At 36.8% G+C, this 24,587-nt stretch overlaps 1 protein-coding gene across 1 annotated transcript; it reads right to left on the reverse strand.

Annotated features, from left to right (window-relative positions):
* Positions 1–629: 629 nt before the first annotated feature.
* LOC117418498 (voltage-dependent calcium channel gamma-3 subunit) lies at positions 630–24,243 on the reverse strand. The gene is made up of 4 exons (XM_034031627.3): positions 23,285–24,243; positions 9,410–9,493; positions 4,191–4,331; positions 630–3,169 (listed from the first exon to the last, which is right to left on the reverse strand). The coding sequence occupies exons 1-4, from the start codon at positions 23,487–23,489 to the stop codon at positions 2,679–2,681; spliced, it is 921 nt and encodes a 306-aa protein (XP_033887518.1). The 5' UTR covers positions 23,490–24,243; the 3' UTR covers positions 630–2,678.
* Positions 24,244–24,587: the final 344 nt, after the last annotated feature.

A 24,587-nucleotide genomic window follows, 5' to 3' on the forward strand; every position in this document is an offset into this window, starting at 1 on the left:
AACAGCTGCACACGTATTCAACACATCTGGGAAAGTCATGGTTCATAGCCGCCAAGTCTTTAAATTGGGTGCAGGTGACGCAGACTAATTAAAGCTCAAGAAGTAAAGGTACAGTGGCTGCTGCTGTGTTTTCCATGAGGTTGTTACAGTCATAACTACTCAAGACCAAGAGTTAGAGAGGGATGCAAGTCATGGTACTAACACCTGTAGTATGTTGTAGCTGAGGGTGTACGTTGTTTTATACCTTATTTATCATGATGACGATGACTGCCTTTATTTGGACAAAATGTATTCTCACGTCTGAGTTACAATGGGCTTGTAATAAAGCATCCGCCAATCTCTAACTACAACACATTAATATTAAGATGAATATCAACACCCTCTATTTGGTGTGGTGAAAGAAAACTGACTACCAGCTTTGTTCGGGCGCAGTGTCACCTATTCCTCCATATGTTTTCATTTTCCTTGCAAGAAATGCCTTGAGTAGTGCAGAGCAGAATCTGTCATCCTATGACCAATTCTGATTCTGTTAAAAAAACAAAAACCTTTTTTCAGGATGACATGATCATGCAGAAGCCAGCATGTAGAAGCATATGCAAAGAGATCTTTGTCTAAAACGTGGCCAATTAATTCATTAGCATCTGCAGTTCTTTTTAAATCTCATTCAAATCAATTAAGGAAGAGACAGATTTTATTTAGCCATCGATATTTGTTTTATTTATTTACAAATCTATTTCACATAAGTTAGGAATTTTTCAAAAACGTTCTGTGCTTTTAAAATACAGATTTGTTTCTACTGTATTTAAGAAATTAGACTTGCTGACCTTTTTAAAAGCCTTTTTCTCTGCTTTCTAATTTTGGTACCAAGTTCACTCCTCAGTTGATCATTGAAGTTGAAATCTATCTTCTGTTTCTCCAACTGTTCAGCACATATTATAGAGTTTATTACGCTGTATGCACTCCTGGGTTCCAAAGCTTTCAAAATTTTAAAACGATGAATACAAATGAAAGGCTCCACAATGATCAGGGAGGAGTGTAATCTGTACCAAAGCTAGTATTTGCTTTTTAAAAAAAAACAAAAAAAAAAAACAAGGAATTTCTTGTTTAATATTTACCCAAATTACAAACATATACACCGAACACACTGTATCTAAAATAGTACTGCATTTTAAGCCAATAATAAATATTTGTATATGATTGTATTTGAAAGTTCTACTGTGCCCAAATCTGTAACAAACCTCCAAATTATTGTCTCTCGAACGACAGATTTGCAGGATGCCAAGATAATTCCTGTTGTGTATAAATTCTAAATGAACATGACTACCATTGGAATAGGCAGCAAGTGATTTCCTATTAAATGATGTAAACATGAATAAATGATACATTCCATTTTTATTCCCTAAACCTAAATATTTCCTTATTAACAATAATCAATAATACAACACATGTTGGGTGTATACGTAATTAATGTTTTTCAATAGGTTTTTATTTTTTTTTAATTACTCGTTGTCCATCAGATCAACAGTACGAAGGTCACTCTTGAAATCAGGACTTAAAGGATGTGCTAGAATATGCACAAGAACACAGAAATTGGACTATGGAACAATGGTCAAAGGTACTTTGGACTGTTGGTGGATGGACAACGACACCTGTGCCTTCTGCCAGTTCTGTTGTCAATTCAACGCTTGTCTTCTTTCTATTCCTTAAGGATATTATCTTCAAGTATTGCTCATCCTTGTTAGACAGCTTTTGGGGTCTTTCAGTCCTGGGTTTGTCAATTACAGGTGATGTTTCTCTGTACTTGTTGATTATGCTTCGGATACCACACCTTGAAAATCTAGTGATGCAAGCTATTTCTTTTCCTTCTCTATGCAAGTCAATGTTCTTATCATAGTAGAAAACACTAGTGGAGGCTTTGAGTAATTGTTGATGCTCACAGTGCATCAGAGTAGAAAAATGCAACATGTTTAAGACATTTGCACAGCAGTATATATATATATATATTTTTTTTTTTTCATAATATAATGCTACAAGCTAGTTACTTTGTGTACCACATAGCCCTGAAGTAGGCCCTAATTGTTTATTGTAAAATTAAATTAAAACACTGCTGGCTTAAGGAATATATGAAATTGATTGGTTTCGTAATTGTTGTATGTGATGTGCCGAAAAGATCTGCAAGCATAAATAAAAAATGTATTATAAAAAAAGAAAAACAAAAAAACAGGAACCATGTTTACTAAGATGATGGCAGAGCATCATTTCCAGCACATGTACGTTATCATCTCTGCTGTGAATCACAGGTGAACAGTCGTGTCACATTAAATGTTCCGCATTTACCAACAACTGGGTATGTTAGAGGTGTAAAGAGAAAAAGAAAAAAGTAGACAAAAGCTAACAACATACTAAGCCTGTTAAACATAACTAAAACAGAGTTGCTTGTTGCACATTTCACGTGCTGATCACCCGGGCAACCAAGTCGCATTACCTCCCAATAAACCTCAGGAGAATTCTGTATGTGTGTGGTTGGGGAGAAAAAAGAGAAGCAAAAGGAAGCACCTAACCATTTATAATGTTTTTATCAAGAAGGTCCCGGCCAGCAAATTGCATGACGGCAGGCAATCCAACCATGTGTCCTCTGTGACTCTGTGTCCTGACGTTGTCTTTACTCTTGTCCTGATTTACACCGGTGTGGTTCTCCTGTTGGCTGACTCTTTGAAATCCTTAGGGATGGAGTTGTGCACTTGTAAGAAGTCTCTCTCCGAGTTCAGGAGAGTCCCCATCGTGGCCTTGGAGGGGTCCCGGGACAGGGTGTACAAGGATATATCAGTGGAGAGGGGTGCGGTGAAGACTTTGCCGACTGGGGAGGCGTCCCGGGACCGTGGCTCGGTGGATCGGGAGCTTGACCGTCTGCGGAAGCGGTACCGGTAGCTGGGGATCCGACTGAAGGCCGACTTCTTGAAGAGCTCGGTGCGGGACTTGGCCCGCATCTGCCGGTGTTTCTCAATATACATGTGCACGGCTATGACTCCCACCATCTCTGCGATGATGAACGAGAGGGCCCCGAAGTAAAACGACCAGCCGTAGGAGTAGCTCTTCTTTGAGTCACTCTTCCCAGGATCTCCAGCGTTTGCAGATATGTACACTATAATTCCTATTATATTACTTAAGCCTGGAATGGGAAATAAAACCAGATAATTAGCCTCTGTAATATATAATACTGTGCTATATGTTGAGGGGCAGAACGATTCAGGCTTCATTTACACATGTTATAGATATTCAATTAGGCAAATCTTGTGTTACAATTGTTTAATGAGCCAATATCCGTATTACAAATATTGCATCAGGGATACTGTTGACTGGCAGCAAGGGTGTGTGTGTTGCTTTTCTAAAGCCAGAATTCAAGAAGAAAGGCAAACATAGTTAAAACAATCTGCGCAAGTGTTTTTATGAGGGATCCCATCATACAGTGCTGAAATAATTGCTTTGATTGCAGGATACAGGTTCAAAACTAGCAAGAAACTACAATGAGCAATAATATCCAGCCTGCAACAAAGCTGTTTCTTTCACAGCTTTACACTGTTTTAATTCCTCTCAGAAAATGGGAATTTGCTTCATGATATGGTCTATTAACTTTTCCTCTTAAAAACATTTTTCTCAAATAAACATGAAACTTGTTGAAGCTTGTTAATAGCGTTTTTGAATAGAAATTAAAAAATGTAAAACCTTTCTTTGGCAAATCCAGTTTTCACTTGAATCCTAGAATTAATCAACTAGAAGAGCTGAATGTTTTAAGAGCATATTGCTTTCTTTTATTGATGGCTATCCCCTACAGATGTACATACAGTATATCAACCATATTCCGCCTGCAGATTGCTCATGTACCTTAATGAGAAAACACAGGTAGAAGACATTCGTTGTGAAGAGAATGATCATTTCATTTAGTTTCCTTTCTCTTCTAAAATGTACCCCATTCTTCTTTATCAAACAAAAAAAAGATAGCCAATGACAAAGCTGAGCAAAAATGTTGTAAAAATTGGGTGCACTTTTCCAAGGTGCTGGAATGATTAGGCATGACTTATTTTAAGATGTATGATCACACACCTGTTTAACATTTTCCTGCTATATAACATGCATTTGTTATCCTGCTTGTCCCTTAAGCTGGATATATAAATGTTTAAATGGAAACTTACCTGCAGATACAAAAAATATGCCAGCACTGAGTATGACGTTGTGCCGGCTCTTGTAGAATTCACTAGCAGCAACACAAAGGCCCCCCAAAAACAACAGCCCTACACTGAGGATCGGGAAGATACTGGAGGCACGCACAGCTCCTGCATTGTAAAATAAAGAATATCAAAGTTAAATAGCTTCAAGGATAAAGCAAACTTAGAGCTCTAGAACCAGCCCTAGGAATCGTACAACAACTTTTTTTTTTTTTTTGGTGTTAACTTGAAATATTACATATTTAGATCTGTTATAAAATCTCACCAACATTTGTTGTACATATGTCCTTCTCTACAACTGTTAATTTGTTGAGATACAATAAATAACTTTTTTTTTCTTTTCTTTTTTAATATATATAGAGGGTGACATAGCTCTACAATATATAATATAATGGCACAAAGTTTGTGAATTGGTAGACTGGCAGTAGTATATCGGTAGTAACTTAAAAGTACCAAGCTGTACGTTGTGATGAATGAATTAGGCCAATGTCAGGCAAGCACCTTCATTACTTTCATTTATATAAAACCAACATGTTGGTAATTCGTGTAGGTGACAGTAATGTGTATTTGCTGTAGGCATTCTTTGTCTGATCATCATCCATTCATGTGTAACTTGATGCTACATATATTGCTTCAAATTACATTTCAAGAAACCTCCTCACTGTCTGTGATCTAATAGCAGTCGACTGCATTACAGATGAGAAGTTGTAATCTGCATCCAAATTGTAGTTCAGGTTTATTCAGTAAATTTAACTCAAATTGCAATTTTCATTTTAAATATTGCATGTACTTTATCATCCAACGGAAAGCAGAGGATTTGGTCCTTGGAAATCTTTGAAACTTGAGTCGCAACCACGTGGAAGTGGTATTATTAAATCTGTCTTCATTTACAAACGACTGCCAGAAAAAAGGAAACTCTTGTGTTTAATGCAACAGATATAGCATTCAAGGGCAATTACTGAAGTTGTTACATCAGTAGTACTGCCACTCAGGCACTGTGGTGACAGATTTGATTTTTACATTTATTCCATTTTACATTTATTATTATTTTAACAGCACTACATTTATGCACTGTATGTACAGGTTGCAATGCTTGTCCAGGATTTTTACATTTATTCCATTTTACATTTATTATTATTTTAACAGCACTACATTTATGCACTGTATGTACAGGTTGCAATGCTTGTCCAGGATTTTTACATTTATTCCATTTTACATTTATTATTATTTTAACAGCACTACATTTATGCACTGTATGTACAGGTTGCAATGCTTGTCTCACAAGTCCGAGATTAATGTCTCTAAGTAAATGACTGGCTGCAGACCACAGGCGCCATGTTTCTGAATGCATTATCCATAGAGCATAAGGAGTGGTTTCTGTTGGACTGCCAACAGACAAAACAAGTATGATTTAATTTTTTTTTCTTTTTTTTTTTTTTAAAGGTGTAAAAAGTAATAAGCTGCGCAGACTGGATTGATCCATCCAAATCTGCCTGTAGGGTTGTCTCTAATATTTATAATAATCTTTTGCAAAAATCCTATAGCTCCTTGCCTCTTGTTAAAATTTGGAATCGAGAACTAGGGATTTTGGGCAATGGGATAATGTATGGTCAAACAACTTTGCAGTCTCAAAAAACCCTGCCACTCCCTATAGACGTTTTTGTATGAAACTTGTCCTCGATTCCTCATGTAATATTTGCAACCTTGGTACACCTGGTACTGTGCTACATATGTTCTGGGGCTGCTCAGTAATTGCAGCATTTTGGAAACACGTAGCCAATGTGCTTTCTGTATTGTTAGGTTCTCAGCTGGTGCCTGAATCCTGTTTATTTTTACTTAATGACGATTCACTGATTAGTCTTAACTCTATGCTGTGTCAAATTTTACTGGCAGGTTTGACAGCTGCAAAAAAATGAATTCTTAAATTCTGGATTGAGCCCACAACTGCTGCAGCTGCCTATTGGTTAACTGTGTTTAGAGATGTAGTTAGTCTGGAACGAGCAACAGCTAGACTGAATGGAGCAAAACCAGGGACGGTGCAGACATGGGACTCGGTCTCCATCTTCCTCACCGAACTCCTATTGGAATGAGTGTATTTCTATTAATTTTCTCTCACTGTGTTTTCTCAAGTGGCAATGAGTATGATCCCTCCGGGGCAGGCTTGATGGAATGGGGTACAGAATAAAAGGCTAATATTGGCCGTACTGCATGGGTCTGAGTACTGGAGGGCTACAAAGCAAGACATAAGAAAGATCTCCAGAATGAAGGTTATCTTCATTAAGGTCAGATAGCGGAGCTGCAGGAAGCTCAACCATGTTCTGAGTGTTGTCCTGTGGGGAGGCCGAAGGAGAAGACCATGATATCCAGCAGAGGACTAATCTGGGGAGAAGCCCGCCACAGCGCTGTGGACCAGCTGAGGTGGCAATCGTTTGTGGACACCTTATTGTCCATCGTGGGACGAAGTGGATTAAGGTAAGCATTGGCCTTCAAATCAAACACTCCCTCTACTATTGTAAATGTTATAGTATGATAGATAAAAGCTGTACCATAATTTCTGGAGTATATTGCGCAAGCTGTAAATAACACACATGACAAAGCAGCCAGGTAACATGCACCCTGGTCTAGTACCCAAGCTAAAATATAGTATACTATATATAACACACCCCATAAAAACCACACATAAATTCTAATCTTTAAATGTTTTACAAAATAACAGCCTTCCTTTATGTACTTGGTCGTTACATGTATTCGCCTGTGGGAAGATTACAATATTTTCCACTTCAGTGAAGTCTTCAGATTATGACTGCCTTGAATGTTATTTGAGAAGACTGTTGTAAGAAAATATCTTCCATGTCGATGATGGTAAAAGGCATTCAATTTATTATGGTGCTGTACAATGGTTCATCACAGTGTTATCTCCAATGTGGGAGATCCCTGCTCCTCTTCACAGCAGGGATGCACATGCAGTTCTTAGGTAGCCTGGGGCATGACAAGCGCCTTCCGATCTGTTTGCTGCACCTGAGCGGCAGGCAGCAGGCTGCACAATTAATGCAACACAACCTGAATATGTTTCCTTTCTGTTTCTCCATCTTAGGGAGAAGATAAGCACTTAACACGTCCTCTCACATAGGTCTGTGGGTCCCCTGTTTGATATTATTGAGATCTTCAACACGACCCATTTTGTAAGATCGCAACACACCCGGCCGCAATGCAAATAGATTCCCGTTCACCTCCTCGTGACGCAAGATCCCCGCACCACAAAGCACTGGAGACAGCTTCTTCAATAATTAAAACGGCTCTTGAAGAGCAAGACTTTGATCATGACTCTATTCCACATGTATCTGGAGGCAATTTTGTCTCATGTTTAGAGCAGAGTACTAAAAAGGTGTGAGCTCTAATTCCAGTTTAGTTACTCACTGTGAAACCTGAAGGCAGCCAGTCTTACATAGAAACACCTTTTCTGCATTAGGAGCATTTTGTTTTGGCTCAGTGTGCGTTGTGCATAGACTGTACATGGTTTGGGTTCAGTCTGCAGACCCAACCTGCGTAGCTAATGAGCAGTTCCCTACTACATGTATAACAGGCTCCCAGGCCTACACACTCTCTATGTGAGCACTGTACAAACCAGCCTGGCTCAATTGAATGAGCTGTAGACCTTTTAATCTGTGCTGCAAAAATAATGTAACACCTACGACCCAAATAATTAAACATTACTGATAGTTTTGCTTTAATGTAAGCAGCCTGTTTTAAAATCTTCCGAAAGACTGCTGAAAACAAATGCTTCAAAAGGTAATAAATAGTTTTGTGTTTATGAATTCAGAGGTTCCTGCTTGCTGTGTGAATCCTGCAGTTTTCTACTCTTGCTTATTAGATTTCTTCTTGTTGCTTTCAACTTGGTATAAAGAAGATTTCATTTGCAGTATTTGATTTGTATAGAACCTTATGGTTAGCACTTGTGTAGTCCCCGCATTACAGGAAGCAAATACAGCCATCAAAAATAATGTCCCTTCTTCTCCTGATAGATTAGATAGGTGAATGTTGTTTAGTAATAGCACTAGTCATTGTTAATAAGGATTTCCCTAGGTTCTTATGTGCATATTGTTCAGCAGTTGCTTTATTCGATCCAAAGCATGATGTTTAGTGGGTAGTTTTAAGCTCAAATACTATTAATGTTATGCATGCTGAATCATAACCTAGCCAACGTTGCTCTCTTTTAATTTGAATAACGCCAACACACATCCATTCAACATAATGGGATCCAGGTAGCCTGACAGGTGCTCAAACAAGGGCCATGTTTCTTTAGTGAATGTTCTGCTAAAAACACTACTGGTTACTATACAATTCATGAACATACAGAGGGATCTGGCCAGGGTTAAGGTATATGCTGTTCCAAGGGGTTCCAATAGAAGACAAGGTATTGGTTTATTGTATCATATGAAGGAAGGAATATGTACGTTGTAATGAATCTGCTTCTAGCAGCTGATCAGTTAATAATACTGACATAAGCATAAGACACGTACTCACTGTAGCTCTCGACTACAGAGCTTGCTCTTTAGTTGAATGGTAAGGTGTTGAACTTTGAATCCTATGGTTTGTGGTCTGCGTTCAGCCCTTGCCTTCCCATTCAATTCAGTTACCATCTCATTGCAACGTTTTTAATGAGCTATGAGTCTCATAAAAACAGTTTTTCCGAATGGACAGATAGACGCACATCACAGCAAAGCTTTGGAGTGTTTTTTTTGGATGGCTTTTTAAAGGCTTTACAATTATTTATTTTTTTTAAATCAGTAACATCTGCTGTTTAGTTTCTTGCACGCCAAATTTAGTTTGCGCTGGAGCTACCGTCCCCGGAGTGTGGAAATGGTGGACCTGGCTGGCACTGGCCCAATACTCTGTCAAGTCTTTTAGAAATGCCACAGATAACAGTCGCCTGAGCTTTATTATCAGCCTGCACACAAAGGAGCAAGCTGTACATTCAGACAGTGTCTTGTGTTCCTCTGTGCATTCCGTTTATTTATTTGAAAAATAGTGAGCAGTTCCAGCTTTTGGAAAGATACAGTATTTTGTAGAAACAGTTAGCTGCCTGACTACCTCAGAACTGTACTTCAAAGGCATTCTTTAAAGACATGAAACAGGATCACAATATGTGGTTTTTGTTCTCGTTGGCAGTTTTCTGAAACACTTACGCAGTAGATACTCCGCAGCGTCCTGTTCATAGTCTGCATCTTCTAGAAAATGGTCAATTTTCTTGCAGACTCCTTTAAAGGATCCTAGAAGGAAATGTAAACATTTAGGAGACATACAGTAGGTTTGTCTACACTGTTATTAATAAGGCAATTCTGCAGGCATTCCCCTTGATGTTCATGTGCATTAATGTACCAGTGAATGCACAACACCACAGCCCAGGGTCAATGATCTTGTGGTAAGTAAGGTTTTTTTTTATTATTATTGTGATTGTAACCCATTTTATAAGAAAGCCTTTAAAGTATATGGAGAAACAGTAGTATTCTGAAAAAGTAGTAGTTACTATTAGTGGGTGTGTGGGAGTATTTAAAGTGTACAGAATAACTAAAATAAACTAGTTAAAATCTTTGACAAATGCTGTCAGACTTGGCATACAACACAAATTAGATCAGTTTGATTTATACAATTTTACATTAAGAGTCTGATGTCTTTTAAATAATTTTTCAATTGATGACAACAAGGATATATTAATTGTCGTTTATAGGCCCTGATATATTCCTATTGTAAGTACCATATCTACTGTGATTTAATATCCATTAATTCATGGCATGTGGGTAATGAAGTATCTAGCATCAAATTAACTAAAGGCTACTGTATGAAACCCATGAGCAAGATGTATATATTGTAAGACTGCAGCGAGTCAAATGTAATATTTTAGGACCGCTACCCATTAAATGTGCTATAGCCTAATTAATGTGAGCCAGACTTGGGATATTTAATGGTGGTTTATTAGCCCATAAAACAGCAACCAATGTATTTTGAACTGTAAAAATATTGAGCCCACTAAACTATGCTAATGTTTGCAGTTTGATTTTTCATTCAGTAAATGCATACCTTTTAATGAGATGCACGCCATAGCATTGTACAAAAGAAAACCGTTATCACCAATAAAGAGTTTTGTTATAAGGGCCTATTATTATATAATAAGTCGAGAGGATGAACATTTAAAGATCACCACCTTAACAGGAATAACAACTCATTGAGACTTTAACAAGCAGCCAGTATCCTAACTGCATGCCATTGACTGCCTGAATGTAATGTTACTGATGATGCATTTACAATACATTGTCATGGCTGTGCACTGTATGTCTCCTGTCACTTGATAGCCTCCACAATTGATCAAAGCAGTCCTGTGTGAATTGCATCATCAATCAGACAGATCGGCATGGCTTCACTAGAGCTCTCCATCTTACCGGGAGCTCAGACTGACTTTATGATTGCCCATTGAAGCACCCTGGCTAATGGAGCTGTTATACAGAAGGTCTGGCTGGAGCCTAAAAGGTTCTTGATTACATTTGTCATTCATTAAAGGCGTGCTAAAAGCATGGCAGATATTGGTGAACTGATCTCTGCAGCATTTTTAAAGTCATTATCTCTTCTATGGGATCCAGTATGCAAGTTTAGAGCCTGTTTCAAAGGGTCTTGACATTATTGTTGTGTTTTGTTTCCATCCTACTTTGTCTCATTACCCCTTACCAAATGATCTTCAATACCGATGCAATGGTAATGCAATGGTTCTGTACCAAGAGGCAACGTTAGCACAGTAGACGTATCAATGATATTATAATGGTATGACCAATACACACTGATAGACCGTAATCAAAACATGTGGTACAATTTAGGATATATTCAACATAAGCATCCTGGAGGAACGAAAAAGATTGGTGAGTGAAGTAGAAAAGGCATTTATGGGCATGGGGTAGGACCTGTAAGCTGGAAATATCATTTAACATAATCAATAAGTATATTGCCAGAAGATCTGAGTAACAGCTGACTCACCCAGCCTTAGTAGTAATCCCCTACACACCTCAGCCAGTTCATTCTTGTTTGCTCCCAAGTGCTTAGGCCTTTCCAAGGCTAGCTGCTGTACAGCTGAGGAAGGAACATAATTTCCACCCTCAGTAATTTATTACTTACATTCCTTCAAAACTAATTGGACAGATAGATAGGCTCTGTGAACTCATTTGAAGCGGTAGGGGAGAGGTACAGTAAGAGATTCATTTAAAAGAAGCAAGCCACCCCACTAACTAAATAATACAGTCTTCAAAGCTGGCATTGTTCTTGCATTGTGTAATATTTATGATTGTATATGCCATAGTTATTCTACAGTGTGTTACGTATTGGACTTATCCAATATCCACCCTTAATATCAAGATGTTTCGTCTCAATTGGGTTTTCCAAAAGTGAAAAGTAATATACATGATAGTGAATGCAGAAGATCCAGCTGCCCCTGACACAACACTCCATTCCTGGTTTTAACCAATACTCAAACAAGTCTCCATAAAACACACAAAATAAATGAGTAACCTACCCACTTTAATCAGTCAATCTTTATGATGCACACCGTCCCATGACCAGAAGTCATCATGATAGACAAAGAACCTTGGGCACTAATAATTAACTCTTCCAATGTCACTTCATTGCCATCCTTGCATTCAGTGAGGATGATTACATTAAAAGCACTATCATTAACTACTTGTATTCATTAATTTGAGTGCTTTACACTCTTCACTTATGCTACATGCTGTAAAATGTATTTTTGGTTCATCACAGGGGACAAGATGCAATAAAAATACAAATATCAAGCCAGAGAAAAAAAGTCAGGAAACAGTTTCGTAGCACAAAAACAGTTTGTCAGTTAAACTGCAGTATTTTTATTCCTTTATGATTTTTCATGAGCAAAGTATAAATTGGTAATAGATTTTTGTTTAATTACAAGCCCACAAAAGATGGTGTTGTGATTTAAACACCAATTGTTAATGGCAGATGGATTCAATTTTTTAAGTGTCTCAAAGGGGTTCAAACTGTTAGGTAGTTGTTATGATTTTGCTCTGTTCATAGAGTTGAGCGGAGCTGCATTTACCAGGCCGGGTTTTATCAAGGTTGTGACTCAGCAGAGCGAGAGAAGAAATAGCTAAAATAACAATATAAAATATATGAACAGAACAAAAAATAAAAAAATAAAACCTGACCTAAGATAGGAACGAACTGCGGCCTGACAAAATAAATCACTGAATCAAACTACGCAACGTTTCATATCAAAACCTTTTGTAGAGATGCACCCAAAAAAACAAGGAAGGTTGCGAACTAGAGTTAGCTATTAATCTGCAGACTGTGGACTCTAGTTTTGTCCCTCAAAAGGGCTTTAAGAGAAGATCAAGCAAAGAGATGAGGATGTTAATTAAAGTAGCACAGCAAATGTGTGCGGCACCATTATAATAAGGGCAAGACTCAGTCCTCCCTTAAATCTTACAGAAGTATTCTACCTAATAAGCAATTCAGTAAAAGCTCCATTGCTTTGTGAAGCGAGTGGGCTACTGAATCCTCAGGTACCAAGACGACTGAGAAAATGCTGATTGCTTGAGTACCTGCAACAACCAGGTACAATTCTCAGGGCCCTATTCTAAAGATCAGAAGACCAACAACCAATGAAACCTACCATGTATCACGATTGATACATGTGTCAGGTGTACCTCCCTCAGCTCTAACTAGATGGCAGCATTGCACACCCTGGCTCCTCGCACCCTGGCTCTCCCCAAGACAGGTTTATCAGGTAGAAGACAAGTCTAACTAATTTTTTTTAGCAATCAGTAAGCTGTGTTTAAACCCATTAAAATATTATTTTATTTTCTCATTTTATGATTCAGATCTTTTGACCACAGAGTCCTTTTGAACAGCCAAGCTATAGAAATGCACATAATTGAACTCTTGTTCTTGTCTTTCATTCAGCTTTGTCCTTACTCGTTAGACTTACAGTGCACTCTATTTGAAAAGATATCAGGAGCAGGAACATTATTATCAGTGCCATATTCAAACTATTGGGCATCCATAACAAGGCCATTGAATCAAATTGTTTTAAAAAATAATTCACAAAGCCTGTATAAAATACTGTATCCCATCCTGATAAAACCTGCTAATGACAAGACTGTGTTTTTTTGGTGTGATTGTTCTGCTTGATTAATGACAGCAGTTTCAACGTACTCTCCTCGACCAATTAAACCATGGCAATGTTATCAGCTTACAGACTCTGTGTGTGTGTGTGTGTGTGTGTGTGTGTGTGTGTGTGTGTATGTGTCTGAAAGAGGCAGTCAGCCAGTTCTAATCAGAGTGATTGTCCTACCTGGAACTCTCAAGGACACACCAGTCCCTTACTTTAAATGACTGGGGCTTTTAAAGCACCCACTGGGGACCAGGCTTCAGTGGATATAAGCCAGCCTGATGTGCTCCACTGCTTACAGCGATTGCTACTAGATGCGCCGGTCAGGAGGACAAATCAATATATCTGTTTTCCACAGTCCAGACATCGCTAACAGCAGCGAGTGAAGCATGGTTTTCATAGTATTGCACTGCTTTCAAACTGGCAGGAGGGTGGGCTATCGACTGTATGCATGTGTCTTCATGAGCTCCATCTGTGAATGAACCAGGTATCGTTTATGCTAGTGTGGATGAACGTGTATATGTCTCTCCGGCCGGCTGATAGTATAAGGGTTTATAAAACTGAAAATTCTTATTGGCTATCAACATTCTACAGCCGTGGAAATAGTACAAATGTACAGAACATTTTTTATTTTTTATGTATAAAATTATGATTTTATTTTCATACTTTCTTGCCTTTTGCTAAGCCTAATAATACATTCCAACTTGTAGGGTCATACTGTAATATACAGTATACATTCTGAAATACCAATGAAGGCAGTTTTTTTGTTTGAGAATTAAAAAAAAAAAAAGTAAATGCACACAGAATATGGCACAGGAAACTTCTCGTTCTTTATTTTGATTATACAATAAATAATATTAAAAAAGCATACTCTTTTATACCTTTTTTTAAGGCTCTTTGCAATTACTGAAAAATGAAAGCTATTCCCAAATGAAAATAAGCTTGAAATACTCTACAGATGCACTGTATCTAATTCAATTTCCAACAGGGCCTAGCAGAACAGTAAAGGACCACCACAAAACGGTATACATGTCATGCTTTTGCAATCTAGCAGAAGGAATGGATTTAAAACAAATACAGCCAGTAAATAAGTATTTTTAAATGAAAATTATATGAAGACCAATGTGTTTTAGATGAACCATGAATTAGTGCACATGCCCAGTGCATCAATTTTCACAGAATTTGTTCAGCTTCACTGGTATCTCAGAGCTTAAGGCCAGATTCTTTGTGAAAGCAAAGAACAGCAGTGTTCAACACCGATGTGGTCTGAGTGATTTTTTTTTACAGTTGCCTTTGTGTTTATAGCAGAAATACACAGGGGACATTATCATATAGCAATTTCATTTATTTGCACATTGATCCATGCTGAATATATAGAACTGTCTGCAAACAAAATTAATATCTGTCAGTAATATTCATTCACTAACAAATCTTCTGTATAGTACATGTACATAAACAGCTTTTTGTATAGCTGGGTGTGTGCACAAAAAAAATATCTTTATGTTTTATTTTCAGTATACTACACTATTGATCAAGATCTGTCTCTACAAGATTCTGTTACACACAAAACAATGATGTTGAAGTAAGGATGGGTGCCATTCTAGGTTCTCATTATGATTTGGATGAGTTTCCTCAGTAGCGAAGGGATGTTCTCATGGTGTGTCAAGAATCTCTCTCAAATCCAATAGCACGGAGCAGAAGAAAGCAGTTTAATTCTTTACCGAAACAAAAACTTGATAATCAACTTGGGGAACTGGAATGTGGAAAAAAAGCATGCAGGTTAAAGTGGGCCACAATATAGTTTACATATTAATGTTCTAATTCCACGTGAATCATGTGTGGTTTTCATGTATTGAAACAAAACAAATCCAAAAAAAAAAAAAAAAGAAACAGCAAAACACTAGGGAATCTGAAATGACCTTTTGCTGCCCTGAACAGTCAGAGCTACAATGCATTGCTGTGATTTGCTTTAACACCGCAGTTGAACCTGGAACTGCATTGAAAATACGGCTGGCTTGATTTTATCCTTTGCGGTCTCTATGGCTACCGACGAGGAGTAGGTAAGACCTTGTAGACCTCTCTTGCCAAGTACCATCCCCGGGGCTTGTTCTGTACTGGTTTGATTGCAGCTCGCTTTGTGGCGATGAGGGGCATGTAAGGTCCCTGGATATCAGTGTGCATTTGACTGCATTTGATTAGGTGTGTGTCAAAACCTGACCCAGTTGGGAGGCTTGAACTTACCTGGGTGTGCCATTAAACTGGCCCTCTAAACCTTTCCCATCCAGGTATGTGAATGTTTTTTTTTTTTTTACACTGTCTGTTTGTGGATAAAGAATAAGAAACGTATATGATGTCGTGCCACTCTCTCCCTGGGGACATCTTGACTGGAATGCTAATAAGTTAATAACTTTAAACGCTCAATCGTAATACCTTCTTTCTGAATCATCTACTTTCTGAAGAAGCCATTAGACTGAATGTAGCTTCACCTCATATGACTGGAAAGGCCAGGGGAGATGTATGAAATCTCTGCAGCACTTTACAATCCAATATCAGGGTGTTGTATTAGCAAAGTGACCCCAGCCTAAAATAATGCCCAGGATTCTTGATACCTTAGGAAACCTATAGAAATATTGTAGATCTGTATAAAAAGATCAGATTCAAAACAATTATAGCTAAATATCATTAGAATACATTATCAACACCATGTCCTGTGGCACATCTGAGGCTCCCTGGAGATTGCCAATGAATGCAATATTATACAAATATTGACTTGACTTACAGTATAGTGGAAAACTATCAGAGAATCAAACTTTTTAGATATATATATATATATATAAAAAAATGTGGGCAGCAGTGTGGAGTAGTGGTTAGGGCTCTGGACTCTTGACCAGAGGGTTGTGGGTTCAATCCCCAGTGGGGGACACTGCTGTTGTACCCTTGAGCAAGGTACTTTACCTAGATTGCTCCAGTAAAAACCCAACTGTATAAATGGATAATTGTATGTAAAAATAATGTGATATCTGTATAATGTGAAATCTTGTAACAATTGTAAGTCGCCCTGGATAAGGGCTTCTGCTAAGAAATAAATAATAATAATAATAATGTTTTGCAGTATCACAAAGCAGTATTAAAATGTCAAATCTACAGTACCATTGTAAATGTATCGTCAAATGCACCACTACGCACGGGTGCCATTTCAAATTTCAGTGGGGACGACCACGACTTTATGTGGGGGTCCAGGGGTCTAAAGCTCTTTTTTTTGCAGATAAAAGCTTAAAAATCAGTTTATTATGGGAACAGCCATTCTCATAACAGTTATAATAAATAGACGTTTGGTCGTCTTGCATCACAACAACGGAGGTTATTGATATGGTGATAATCTTAATAATAAAAAATAAAAAAATGGCTGGAAGATTTTTTTTTTCTTTCCCTAAAGCTTTCAATTGTTAGATAATGTTTGTTTTCCTAATGTAATAATACCATAAGGTTTAGCTAAATGTATTGCAAAATAGGTAAGCTGCGTGTTGTTCAAAAAGTTAATTAAGAGCTAAATGCTTATAGCAATGTGTACTATTGCAACTGTTAAATACAAATGTGGGGCTGCATATCTTTCTTTTTGTTTATTTTCAACCTGGCTTCTGCGATCACTGGTCCTTTTACATTTTATAATGGACAAGGGCTCCACTGACAACCAGATAGAATGTTGATGGACGGCCAATGAGATGTGTAAATAAAACTCATATAACTGTGATTATTGTTACTGTTTTTGTATTATATTATTTTGAACAGAATTCCCAATTACTTTTTTTTCTTCTTCTACAAATCAGATATCAATTAACACTTATTTACTTGCCTATACCACCTATAAAAGAAAAAAATAAGTCACCCTGAAAAAATAAAATCGGCAAGGAGAGTGTACCTCACAACTCTCCTACACTGGCCTCACATTCATTTTCTTCACCATTGTTAAAAGGTAGTCACATGACTTTTTACATCACATTCATTGGCTAATTTATTGTATGTTGTAATGTTGCTTCTACAAAAAGTCAACATGTAGTGTACCCTCGGCTTTAGGTCACTTGTAGTAAATGATCATTGCCACATCAATGTCCTTCAACACAGGCTATATGCATCATTTAACTTTCCATTCCATTACTGTATAACTGTATGGAGACCTTTTGTATGCTGTAGGTCATTTACAGACATACTTAAATCATTATTCAGACCCCTGCTACAGACTGTCTGCACATCCTTTGTTGCAAAGGTATCTTACCAGTATGGCAGTGGACTGTATAATATTAATAGAACTAACAACGTTCATATAGTTTAAGGCTGGAGTGTCCACATATTGCTAGTAATGGGCAGTCAAACAGAGAAGGTCCATACAGATAACATTATTGATTTGGATCACTTTGTAAATACCTTACAGCTAAATCTAACGCAGGCTATGGTATCATTCATCGTGCGATCAGTGCTAAATTGCGATATTGTTAATATTTAACCAAGCAGTACGCAGGGTCAGACTGATCAATATTTGCCATTATAAATCATTTACATGCACATATGAGTTGTGTACTAATGGAGTAATAGATGCATTGATAATGAAAGTCCTGATTGTGTGATCAAACCAGAACGTTAAGACAGATATGCGAATGAAGGTTTTATATTGTTGGCCTAAGAAATGTCAGATGTGTGGCCAACTACAAAAAGCAATGTTGTTATTTTATTAACTTTATTATCTAGTAGGAAACTTCAAAAACAACAAATAACTTTGAACCATGGCCTACTGTAAAAGGGTAATTCAGTAACTATATATTACCACCATTGTATGGTATTTGAAGAAAGGGAGATTATTCTTTAGTGCTTTTTAATGGGAAAACCAGCATCTTGCACCTGTTTGGATAAAATACAACATAAATGTTTCCCCTTTGCTGAAACTTAGCTTTTGACATTCATTGACGGTATGCAGTGTTGCATGTTGAACACTAATTTTATTGCACTGATTAGAATATTTAATCCAAGGGTTACACAGAGACATTTGATGTAGGTCATATTGAAGAAAAAAAAGATGGTAATGTGGTTAATTATGCAGTCACACTTGTAACAGTCAATTTACTCATTTACATGAACCGCTCTTTAAATCTCCACACCATATGGAAAGACTGGAAGACCAGTACGACAAATCCTAAGGGCTTCAGTAGTCTTTTGTGCAGGCTCTGTTATTAGCCACTTGCTTCATTACGTGAACCAATCCCCCCCCCCCCCCCCCAAAAAAAAAACAGTAAACGCCCAGCTATATTATTAAATGGTCATTTACATTTATTCTGTTGGGATTTTCCCACAGTTTGTAGACGATATGCATGAAGTACTGAAAAATAAGTAATATCCAAAAACTATAAACAGCTTTACAAAAAACCTCAAATATGCTATGGTAACAACCTAATTAAATGTCCAGTTTGCTAATGGATGGGTTCAAATAAAATACATATGCTGGGTTATGAAAACCCTAAATCCTATTGTATTCAACCGTGTATTAATAATAGGTGTATTCATAACAGGTGAACTGTGGAGACACCAAGTCTATTCATACACCCCCTCAAAAGAATAAATATTTTTGAAATAAAGACCATTGAAATTGAAAGTGTCTGTAGCAGAGTGATGAGTCATGGCAGACCAATGCTTAGTGTGCTGCTGCTTTAATTGTTTCGACAGGTTACAGTGACAATGGTCTTTTCATGTTTGCAGATCATCAATAGATTTCAGTATTTTCCAAGAAAAAGACACAGATTCCTTTGAAGAGACCCAAAACAATTTCAGCACCTTCACGCTCTAAAAGTTAAATATTTGATGTCTAAATACTTGAATGTCCCCTGAATGTCACTAGCATTCTTTTATTTTTCTGACTCCAATTCCTTAAGGGCATAAATATTTGAAGGCATGAGCCCTATGAGGTTCATGGAGAGAGTTGGTCCATCAAAGCCTATTTGTTCCAATAAGTTAAATGGTGAATGCTGAACCCTTTCCTATCTCTGTCTGCAACGATGCTGCACAAAAACAACAAAACTGTAATGCCAGCCTGCTTAATTAGTGGATATTATTCTTTATGTAATCCACAGCTGGCATCTGTACATTGTCAATGTTGGCTTTGTGTATCCCTAGTCTCTTGTTAATTAATATTCTATGTACAATACATAAAAAAACAGAACCTTAATATATGTGTCATAAGGTATACCGCTAGTGGGGACAAAACTGAAGCTATATTCAGATTAAAGAGGCAGAGATTACACACGCCTGCCTCCCTACACACTGCTCCTGCTCATCCTACATGCATTTTAATCAGATACTGCACCAGTGCTTTGGACAACAAACCATGAAACTGCTTTGAATCAATTAGGCTACATTTCCATGCTCACCATAAAACCAGGCTGTAAAAGGAAATCTCATCATGTTCTAGTAGCAAACTGGGCTCATAGATTGCCTAACAAAATATCTGATGTCAACGTTGGTCTTGTTTGCTTATTTTTGGTAACTGTTTGATTGTTTTTTTAAAACAATTGTGATTTGATTCCGGCCTCTACACATCACTTTCAAAAGTTTTGTGTCCTTGATTGATTCACCCTCTCTCCCAAGGGAAAACTCTGCCCCCAAAGGGGATTCCACCAAATTTGTTGGCTGTGTTAGAGGGGACTGCAGCTCCTCTCTGAGCTGGTGCTACCCCTTACACCTGACTCACAGCTGTAACTTCAACCTCTAAATACCCTTCCCATTACTATTATCCATCACTAATAAGCTTACCCTCCACTTTACTTTATTTCACACGATATCATCCTTTCCAAAATACAGTATACATAGTAAGTAAAGCAATTTATTGAGTATCAGTCTCTTGTGATGCTGCGCTGAGTGCCTCATGAAAGAGGAATGTGCTTTATTGACGGTATGAAAAGATGTTCGGACCAGTATCACCTTAAACCAAAATAGTTCAACATAGTTCTTGAATTTAATGTCATGGAATGTTTAATGTACCTAAGTAGCAATCTGACCAGTATATTGCTATATAATTGTCTAAGTACCACTTATGGAACAAATATATATTTTTAATATATAGTAGAAAAGTATGATCCTTATATTTTTCATATATAGAAATTGGCCCTTTATATATATATGAGATATATTTAAAATATATTTTAGTCTGTAATCCATATATTTATTTTATATGGATTACAGATGGAAATATATGGTGCACCATATATATTCAACATATAAAATAAATATATGGATTACAGACTAAAATATATTTTAAATATATCTCACATATTTTAAATATATAAAAAATGGGCCAATTCCTATATATGAAAAATAAAAGGATCATACTTTACCATATATTAAAAATATATGTTTTTTCCATAAGGGATTGACTAAGGTAGCATGATCTTTGCAATTTTATTTAAAGCCTTTTGAATTTCAATAGAGAGACAACAGGTAGATACAATTTTCCCAATATGCTTATTGATACATATACCACGTCTGCAAACACATAGATCCATACAACACTTGGTGCACAGCTTCATATGGATTTTGTATAATATTGCATAAGACTTCTATAAACATGATTTTTTATATTGCATAATTTGAAGTCATGGAGATAAGTACAAAGTAAATCCACACATTTTGGGGAAATATTATCAGTACAGCTGATAAATATTGCACATGTACATTAACTGCTCTGTAGTTGCTGTTTTCAAAATTCATAGCATGTCTGAAGCATGCAGTTTGGTGAATGGGTGGAAAAGCAAGTTATGGAAATAAAAAATGCACAAATCAGCCCTCTACATATGAGACTTACTGTACAGCACACAACTGTATGGTATATATTTAAAGGTACAATGGTTGTATTGTTGATCGAGAGTTTCATAAATAACATTTTCCAGTAATAATAGCTTCATCCAAACCAATAGGCACTGGTTCCAAATTGGTACAGTAAATATAGGTTTACTCAGTGGTGTTTGTGGTGCTGTTGTTGCTGTGTGTGTCAAAGTCTATACTGTTCTCCATACACCCCCCAGCCCAAGTTAGGTACCATGGAGCTCTGTCAATGAATATAAGCTGAGCAGCTAGGCTCCCAATAATCATACAGCTTGCTGTCATGCATGAGAATGGCAGGGTGCTTTTTTTTTTTAATCAAAAGCAACATCACTGGGTGGCTGCTGGAATTTTTCTTTTGTACTAGAGTGTATTGTTTGATGTCAAGGGATAACATAAAAATGCCTACTCTGTGACAGCCAGGTAGAACTGATTTGACCTTGCCTTTTAGTGAGTTTAGTTTAGATTAAAAATGAAGAAATTAGATACTTAGAGAGATACTTACTGAAATGAAACCTCCAGTAGACTGTCCATTAATTATATTTTAAAGAATTGCAGTTATGCTCTAAAGTAAGTGATTGTTAGATAATCCATGGCAAATGACAACATTCCTGCTTATTCAACTCAGACACAAAGCTTAATGATTGTTATACACTGCCAATTTCAATCGCCCTCTGAAGACATCTATACCAGAACACCTGCTTTAACTTATGTGTAATGTAATCTGAAGAATTCTGCATTCAGGGTGTAAAAAATTATTTTTTGTAAAATGTAACACAGCCTGTGCAGAAGTTTAAGGCAACCTGTGTGATTTTAATTTAGTTATTTATTATTTTTTCCTATTGTGTTAATTTTAAAAAGAAAAAAAGAGTCTTGTCTAACATAATGTGAGGGAGAAAAGATTTCTAAACACATTTTGATGCAGGATTCATGATTAAGCATTTACGTCTACATGCACTTGAAAATGTATGGCAATGTTTATGCAGTTACTTAATAAATTGAAGGGATTGATTTGGGTTAGCATTGTGAATACAAACGTAATATGAATACAAACGTAATATACAGTATATTATAATCGTTGAAACAGGGTTTCAATAATCTGAACCATTATTCATTCACACTGATAATAAAATAAACAGAATAATTATCCAGTTATCCGCGGTCAAAAACATGTTAATACAAATTCCAGTGTAGCATATGCTTGGATGCATTATTAGTCCTAAAACACTACAAATATTTAAGTTTCTTTGGAGGAATACCTCATTCAGGACCCTATATAATTTGTTCTTATTTTAAGGGGTCTATGGTGCAAACCAGCTACTGAATCTTGAATAAAGTAAATCTGCCTTCAAACATTAAGATAATGGGCTACAATGCTCTCGTCGTTCATTATAGGCAACGAGGCATTGTGAATACAAATATTTAGTTACCCATATAACGTGCATGAAGTTATAAGCCACAGGTTGGTGGGATATGCAGTACAAACAGTTTTTTCAAATTGATTTTAAATTGAATTTGTACAGCCATGATGTTTGAAAAGACGGATATATTGCATCTCATAAAGTCTTGGTATTCATTATGGCGCTATTTAAATAAAATTAAAAACAACACACTCCGTTTCTAAATATAAATGTGGTATTATACAATGAAGCTATGCATCATATATATATATATATATATATATATATATATATATATATATATATATATATATATATATATATATATATATATAATTTTATTAAAACTCCCTTGTGTTTATAGTAGTGAAATAGTAAATAGGGATTAGATAGACTGCCAATACTAACGCTGGATTTCAACAAAACTTAAAAACTGTAAATTATAATATAAAATTAATGTATCGACTAGGTACTTTAATCAAAATCAACTAGGTATATTTAGATATTAGATGACATAGCTTATCTACACGACACAGGTAATGAACGAGACGTGTCCTATTAATGGGGCATTTTTTAGTAAATGAAATGAAATAAAATAAATAAATAAATAAAGCCAATACCTTCAAGACAGCAGGTTCTCCATAATCCGGAGTGGGTCATCACTTCTTCATTCTTTTTGCTAGTCTCGTTATCATTGGTAGACTTAGTCCTGCATACGCCTCTGGAGTACAACCAATAGTCCGTCCCGACAGCTATAGTCATCAGACTAAAAGCTGCAAAAGCCCCAACTGTGGTGATCAACATTTGGACTCCTCTGTCACACATCCTTATAATTCTTCATTGTGGCAAATACAGGGGGGGCAATTTACTGAGCTCCCAGTTCACCCACGCCCCGTCTTTAGGATCATGGAAAAGGGCTGTATATTTTTTCATTGATAATATATAAAAATAGGCATACCAAGATCACAAAGTTCAGTTATGTACCATGGAAAGGAAAAAAAAGCGCCTTTCTTTTTCTCAAGATAGAAGCATAGTCCATAAAATGAAGAAAGGGTTGTTACTTATAGGCAGAAGTCGTGATGAATGAACCAATTCTATTGACTAAAACGCCTCCTGTAGACTGACAGGTTCCCATGTGAAAAACGTCCACTTTTATTTATTCTTCTGTTATTCAGAAGAAAAAAAAATCAAATATAATTTGTATAAGTTTGAATCGATGCATTATTCCTTTCTGTCTTTTTAAAAAATGTTTTACAACCCTCAAGAAAATGAAAGAAAAAAAAATCCGTCTGAGTTCATCACAGTTTTGCTGCCGCTAAAATGTCAGCTTCTCCTGTTCCACGGCTCTTAAAAACACACACACACACGCATACACACAGTTAGCTGGTTAAAATGCAGCTCTTGGGTAATGAAAGTAATAATACTAATAACAATAATACTGGCTCTGGCGGTATTGGTGCTGAACGGATAGCTCCCTACATCCCTGAATTAGATTTTCACCTACAACGCCCACAGCGGCATCGACAGTTCCCTCTTGCAAATGAAGCGCGCTGTCCGCGGTCCTGAATGGTTAAGGCTGTTCCACTCAGCACAGCTGAGCTCGCGCTGAGGCTGCAAGGCGTTCCTAATCTCTTGACTTTCTCATCACCGCTGTCATGGCAAATTCACCCACCCCCCACCCTTGTAGTCCTAAACGAGTCACGTGTCGATTTCGTTTCGGGATTCAAAGTGAACACAGTAAAAAGAAATATATTGGCGCGTTTTTTATTGGTATTTAATTGTAATGTTGATACTTGTCTTGTTTTTGTTATCACCTCTGAATGCTTTACAGTACATTAGTCTGCGTGTGATTAAATTCATAACCTTTACAGTAAAAAAAACCTAACATAATAGAATATATATTATCATAATTAAACCATAGAT

This window comes from Acipenser ruthenus, chromosome 13, assembly GCF_902713425.1.
Source record: "Acipenser ruthenus chromosome 13, fAciRut3.2 maternal haplotype, whole genome shotgun sequence".
NCBI lineage: Eukaryota > Metazoa > Chordata > Actinopteri > Acipenseriformes > Acipenseridae > Acipenser > Acipenser ruthenus.

Excerpts from the sequence above, each read along its gene's own strand:
- LOC117418498 (XM_034031627.3), bottom strand. The coding sequence starts at position 23,489 with ATGTGTGACAGAGGAGTCCAAATGTTGATCACCACAGTTGGGGCTTTT. Across the intron at positions 9,494-23,284 it reads GAGAACCTGCTGTCTTGAAG|GATCCTTTAAAGGAGTCTGC; the intron begins GTATTGGCTTTA and ends ATTTCCTTCTAG. Across the intron at positions 3,170-4,190 it reads CATATTTTTTGTATCTGCAG|GCTTAAGTAATATAATAGGA; the intron begins GTAAGTTTCCAT and ends TTCCCATTCCAG.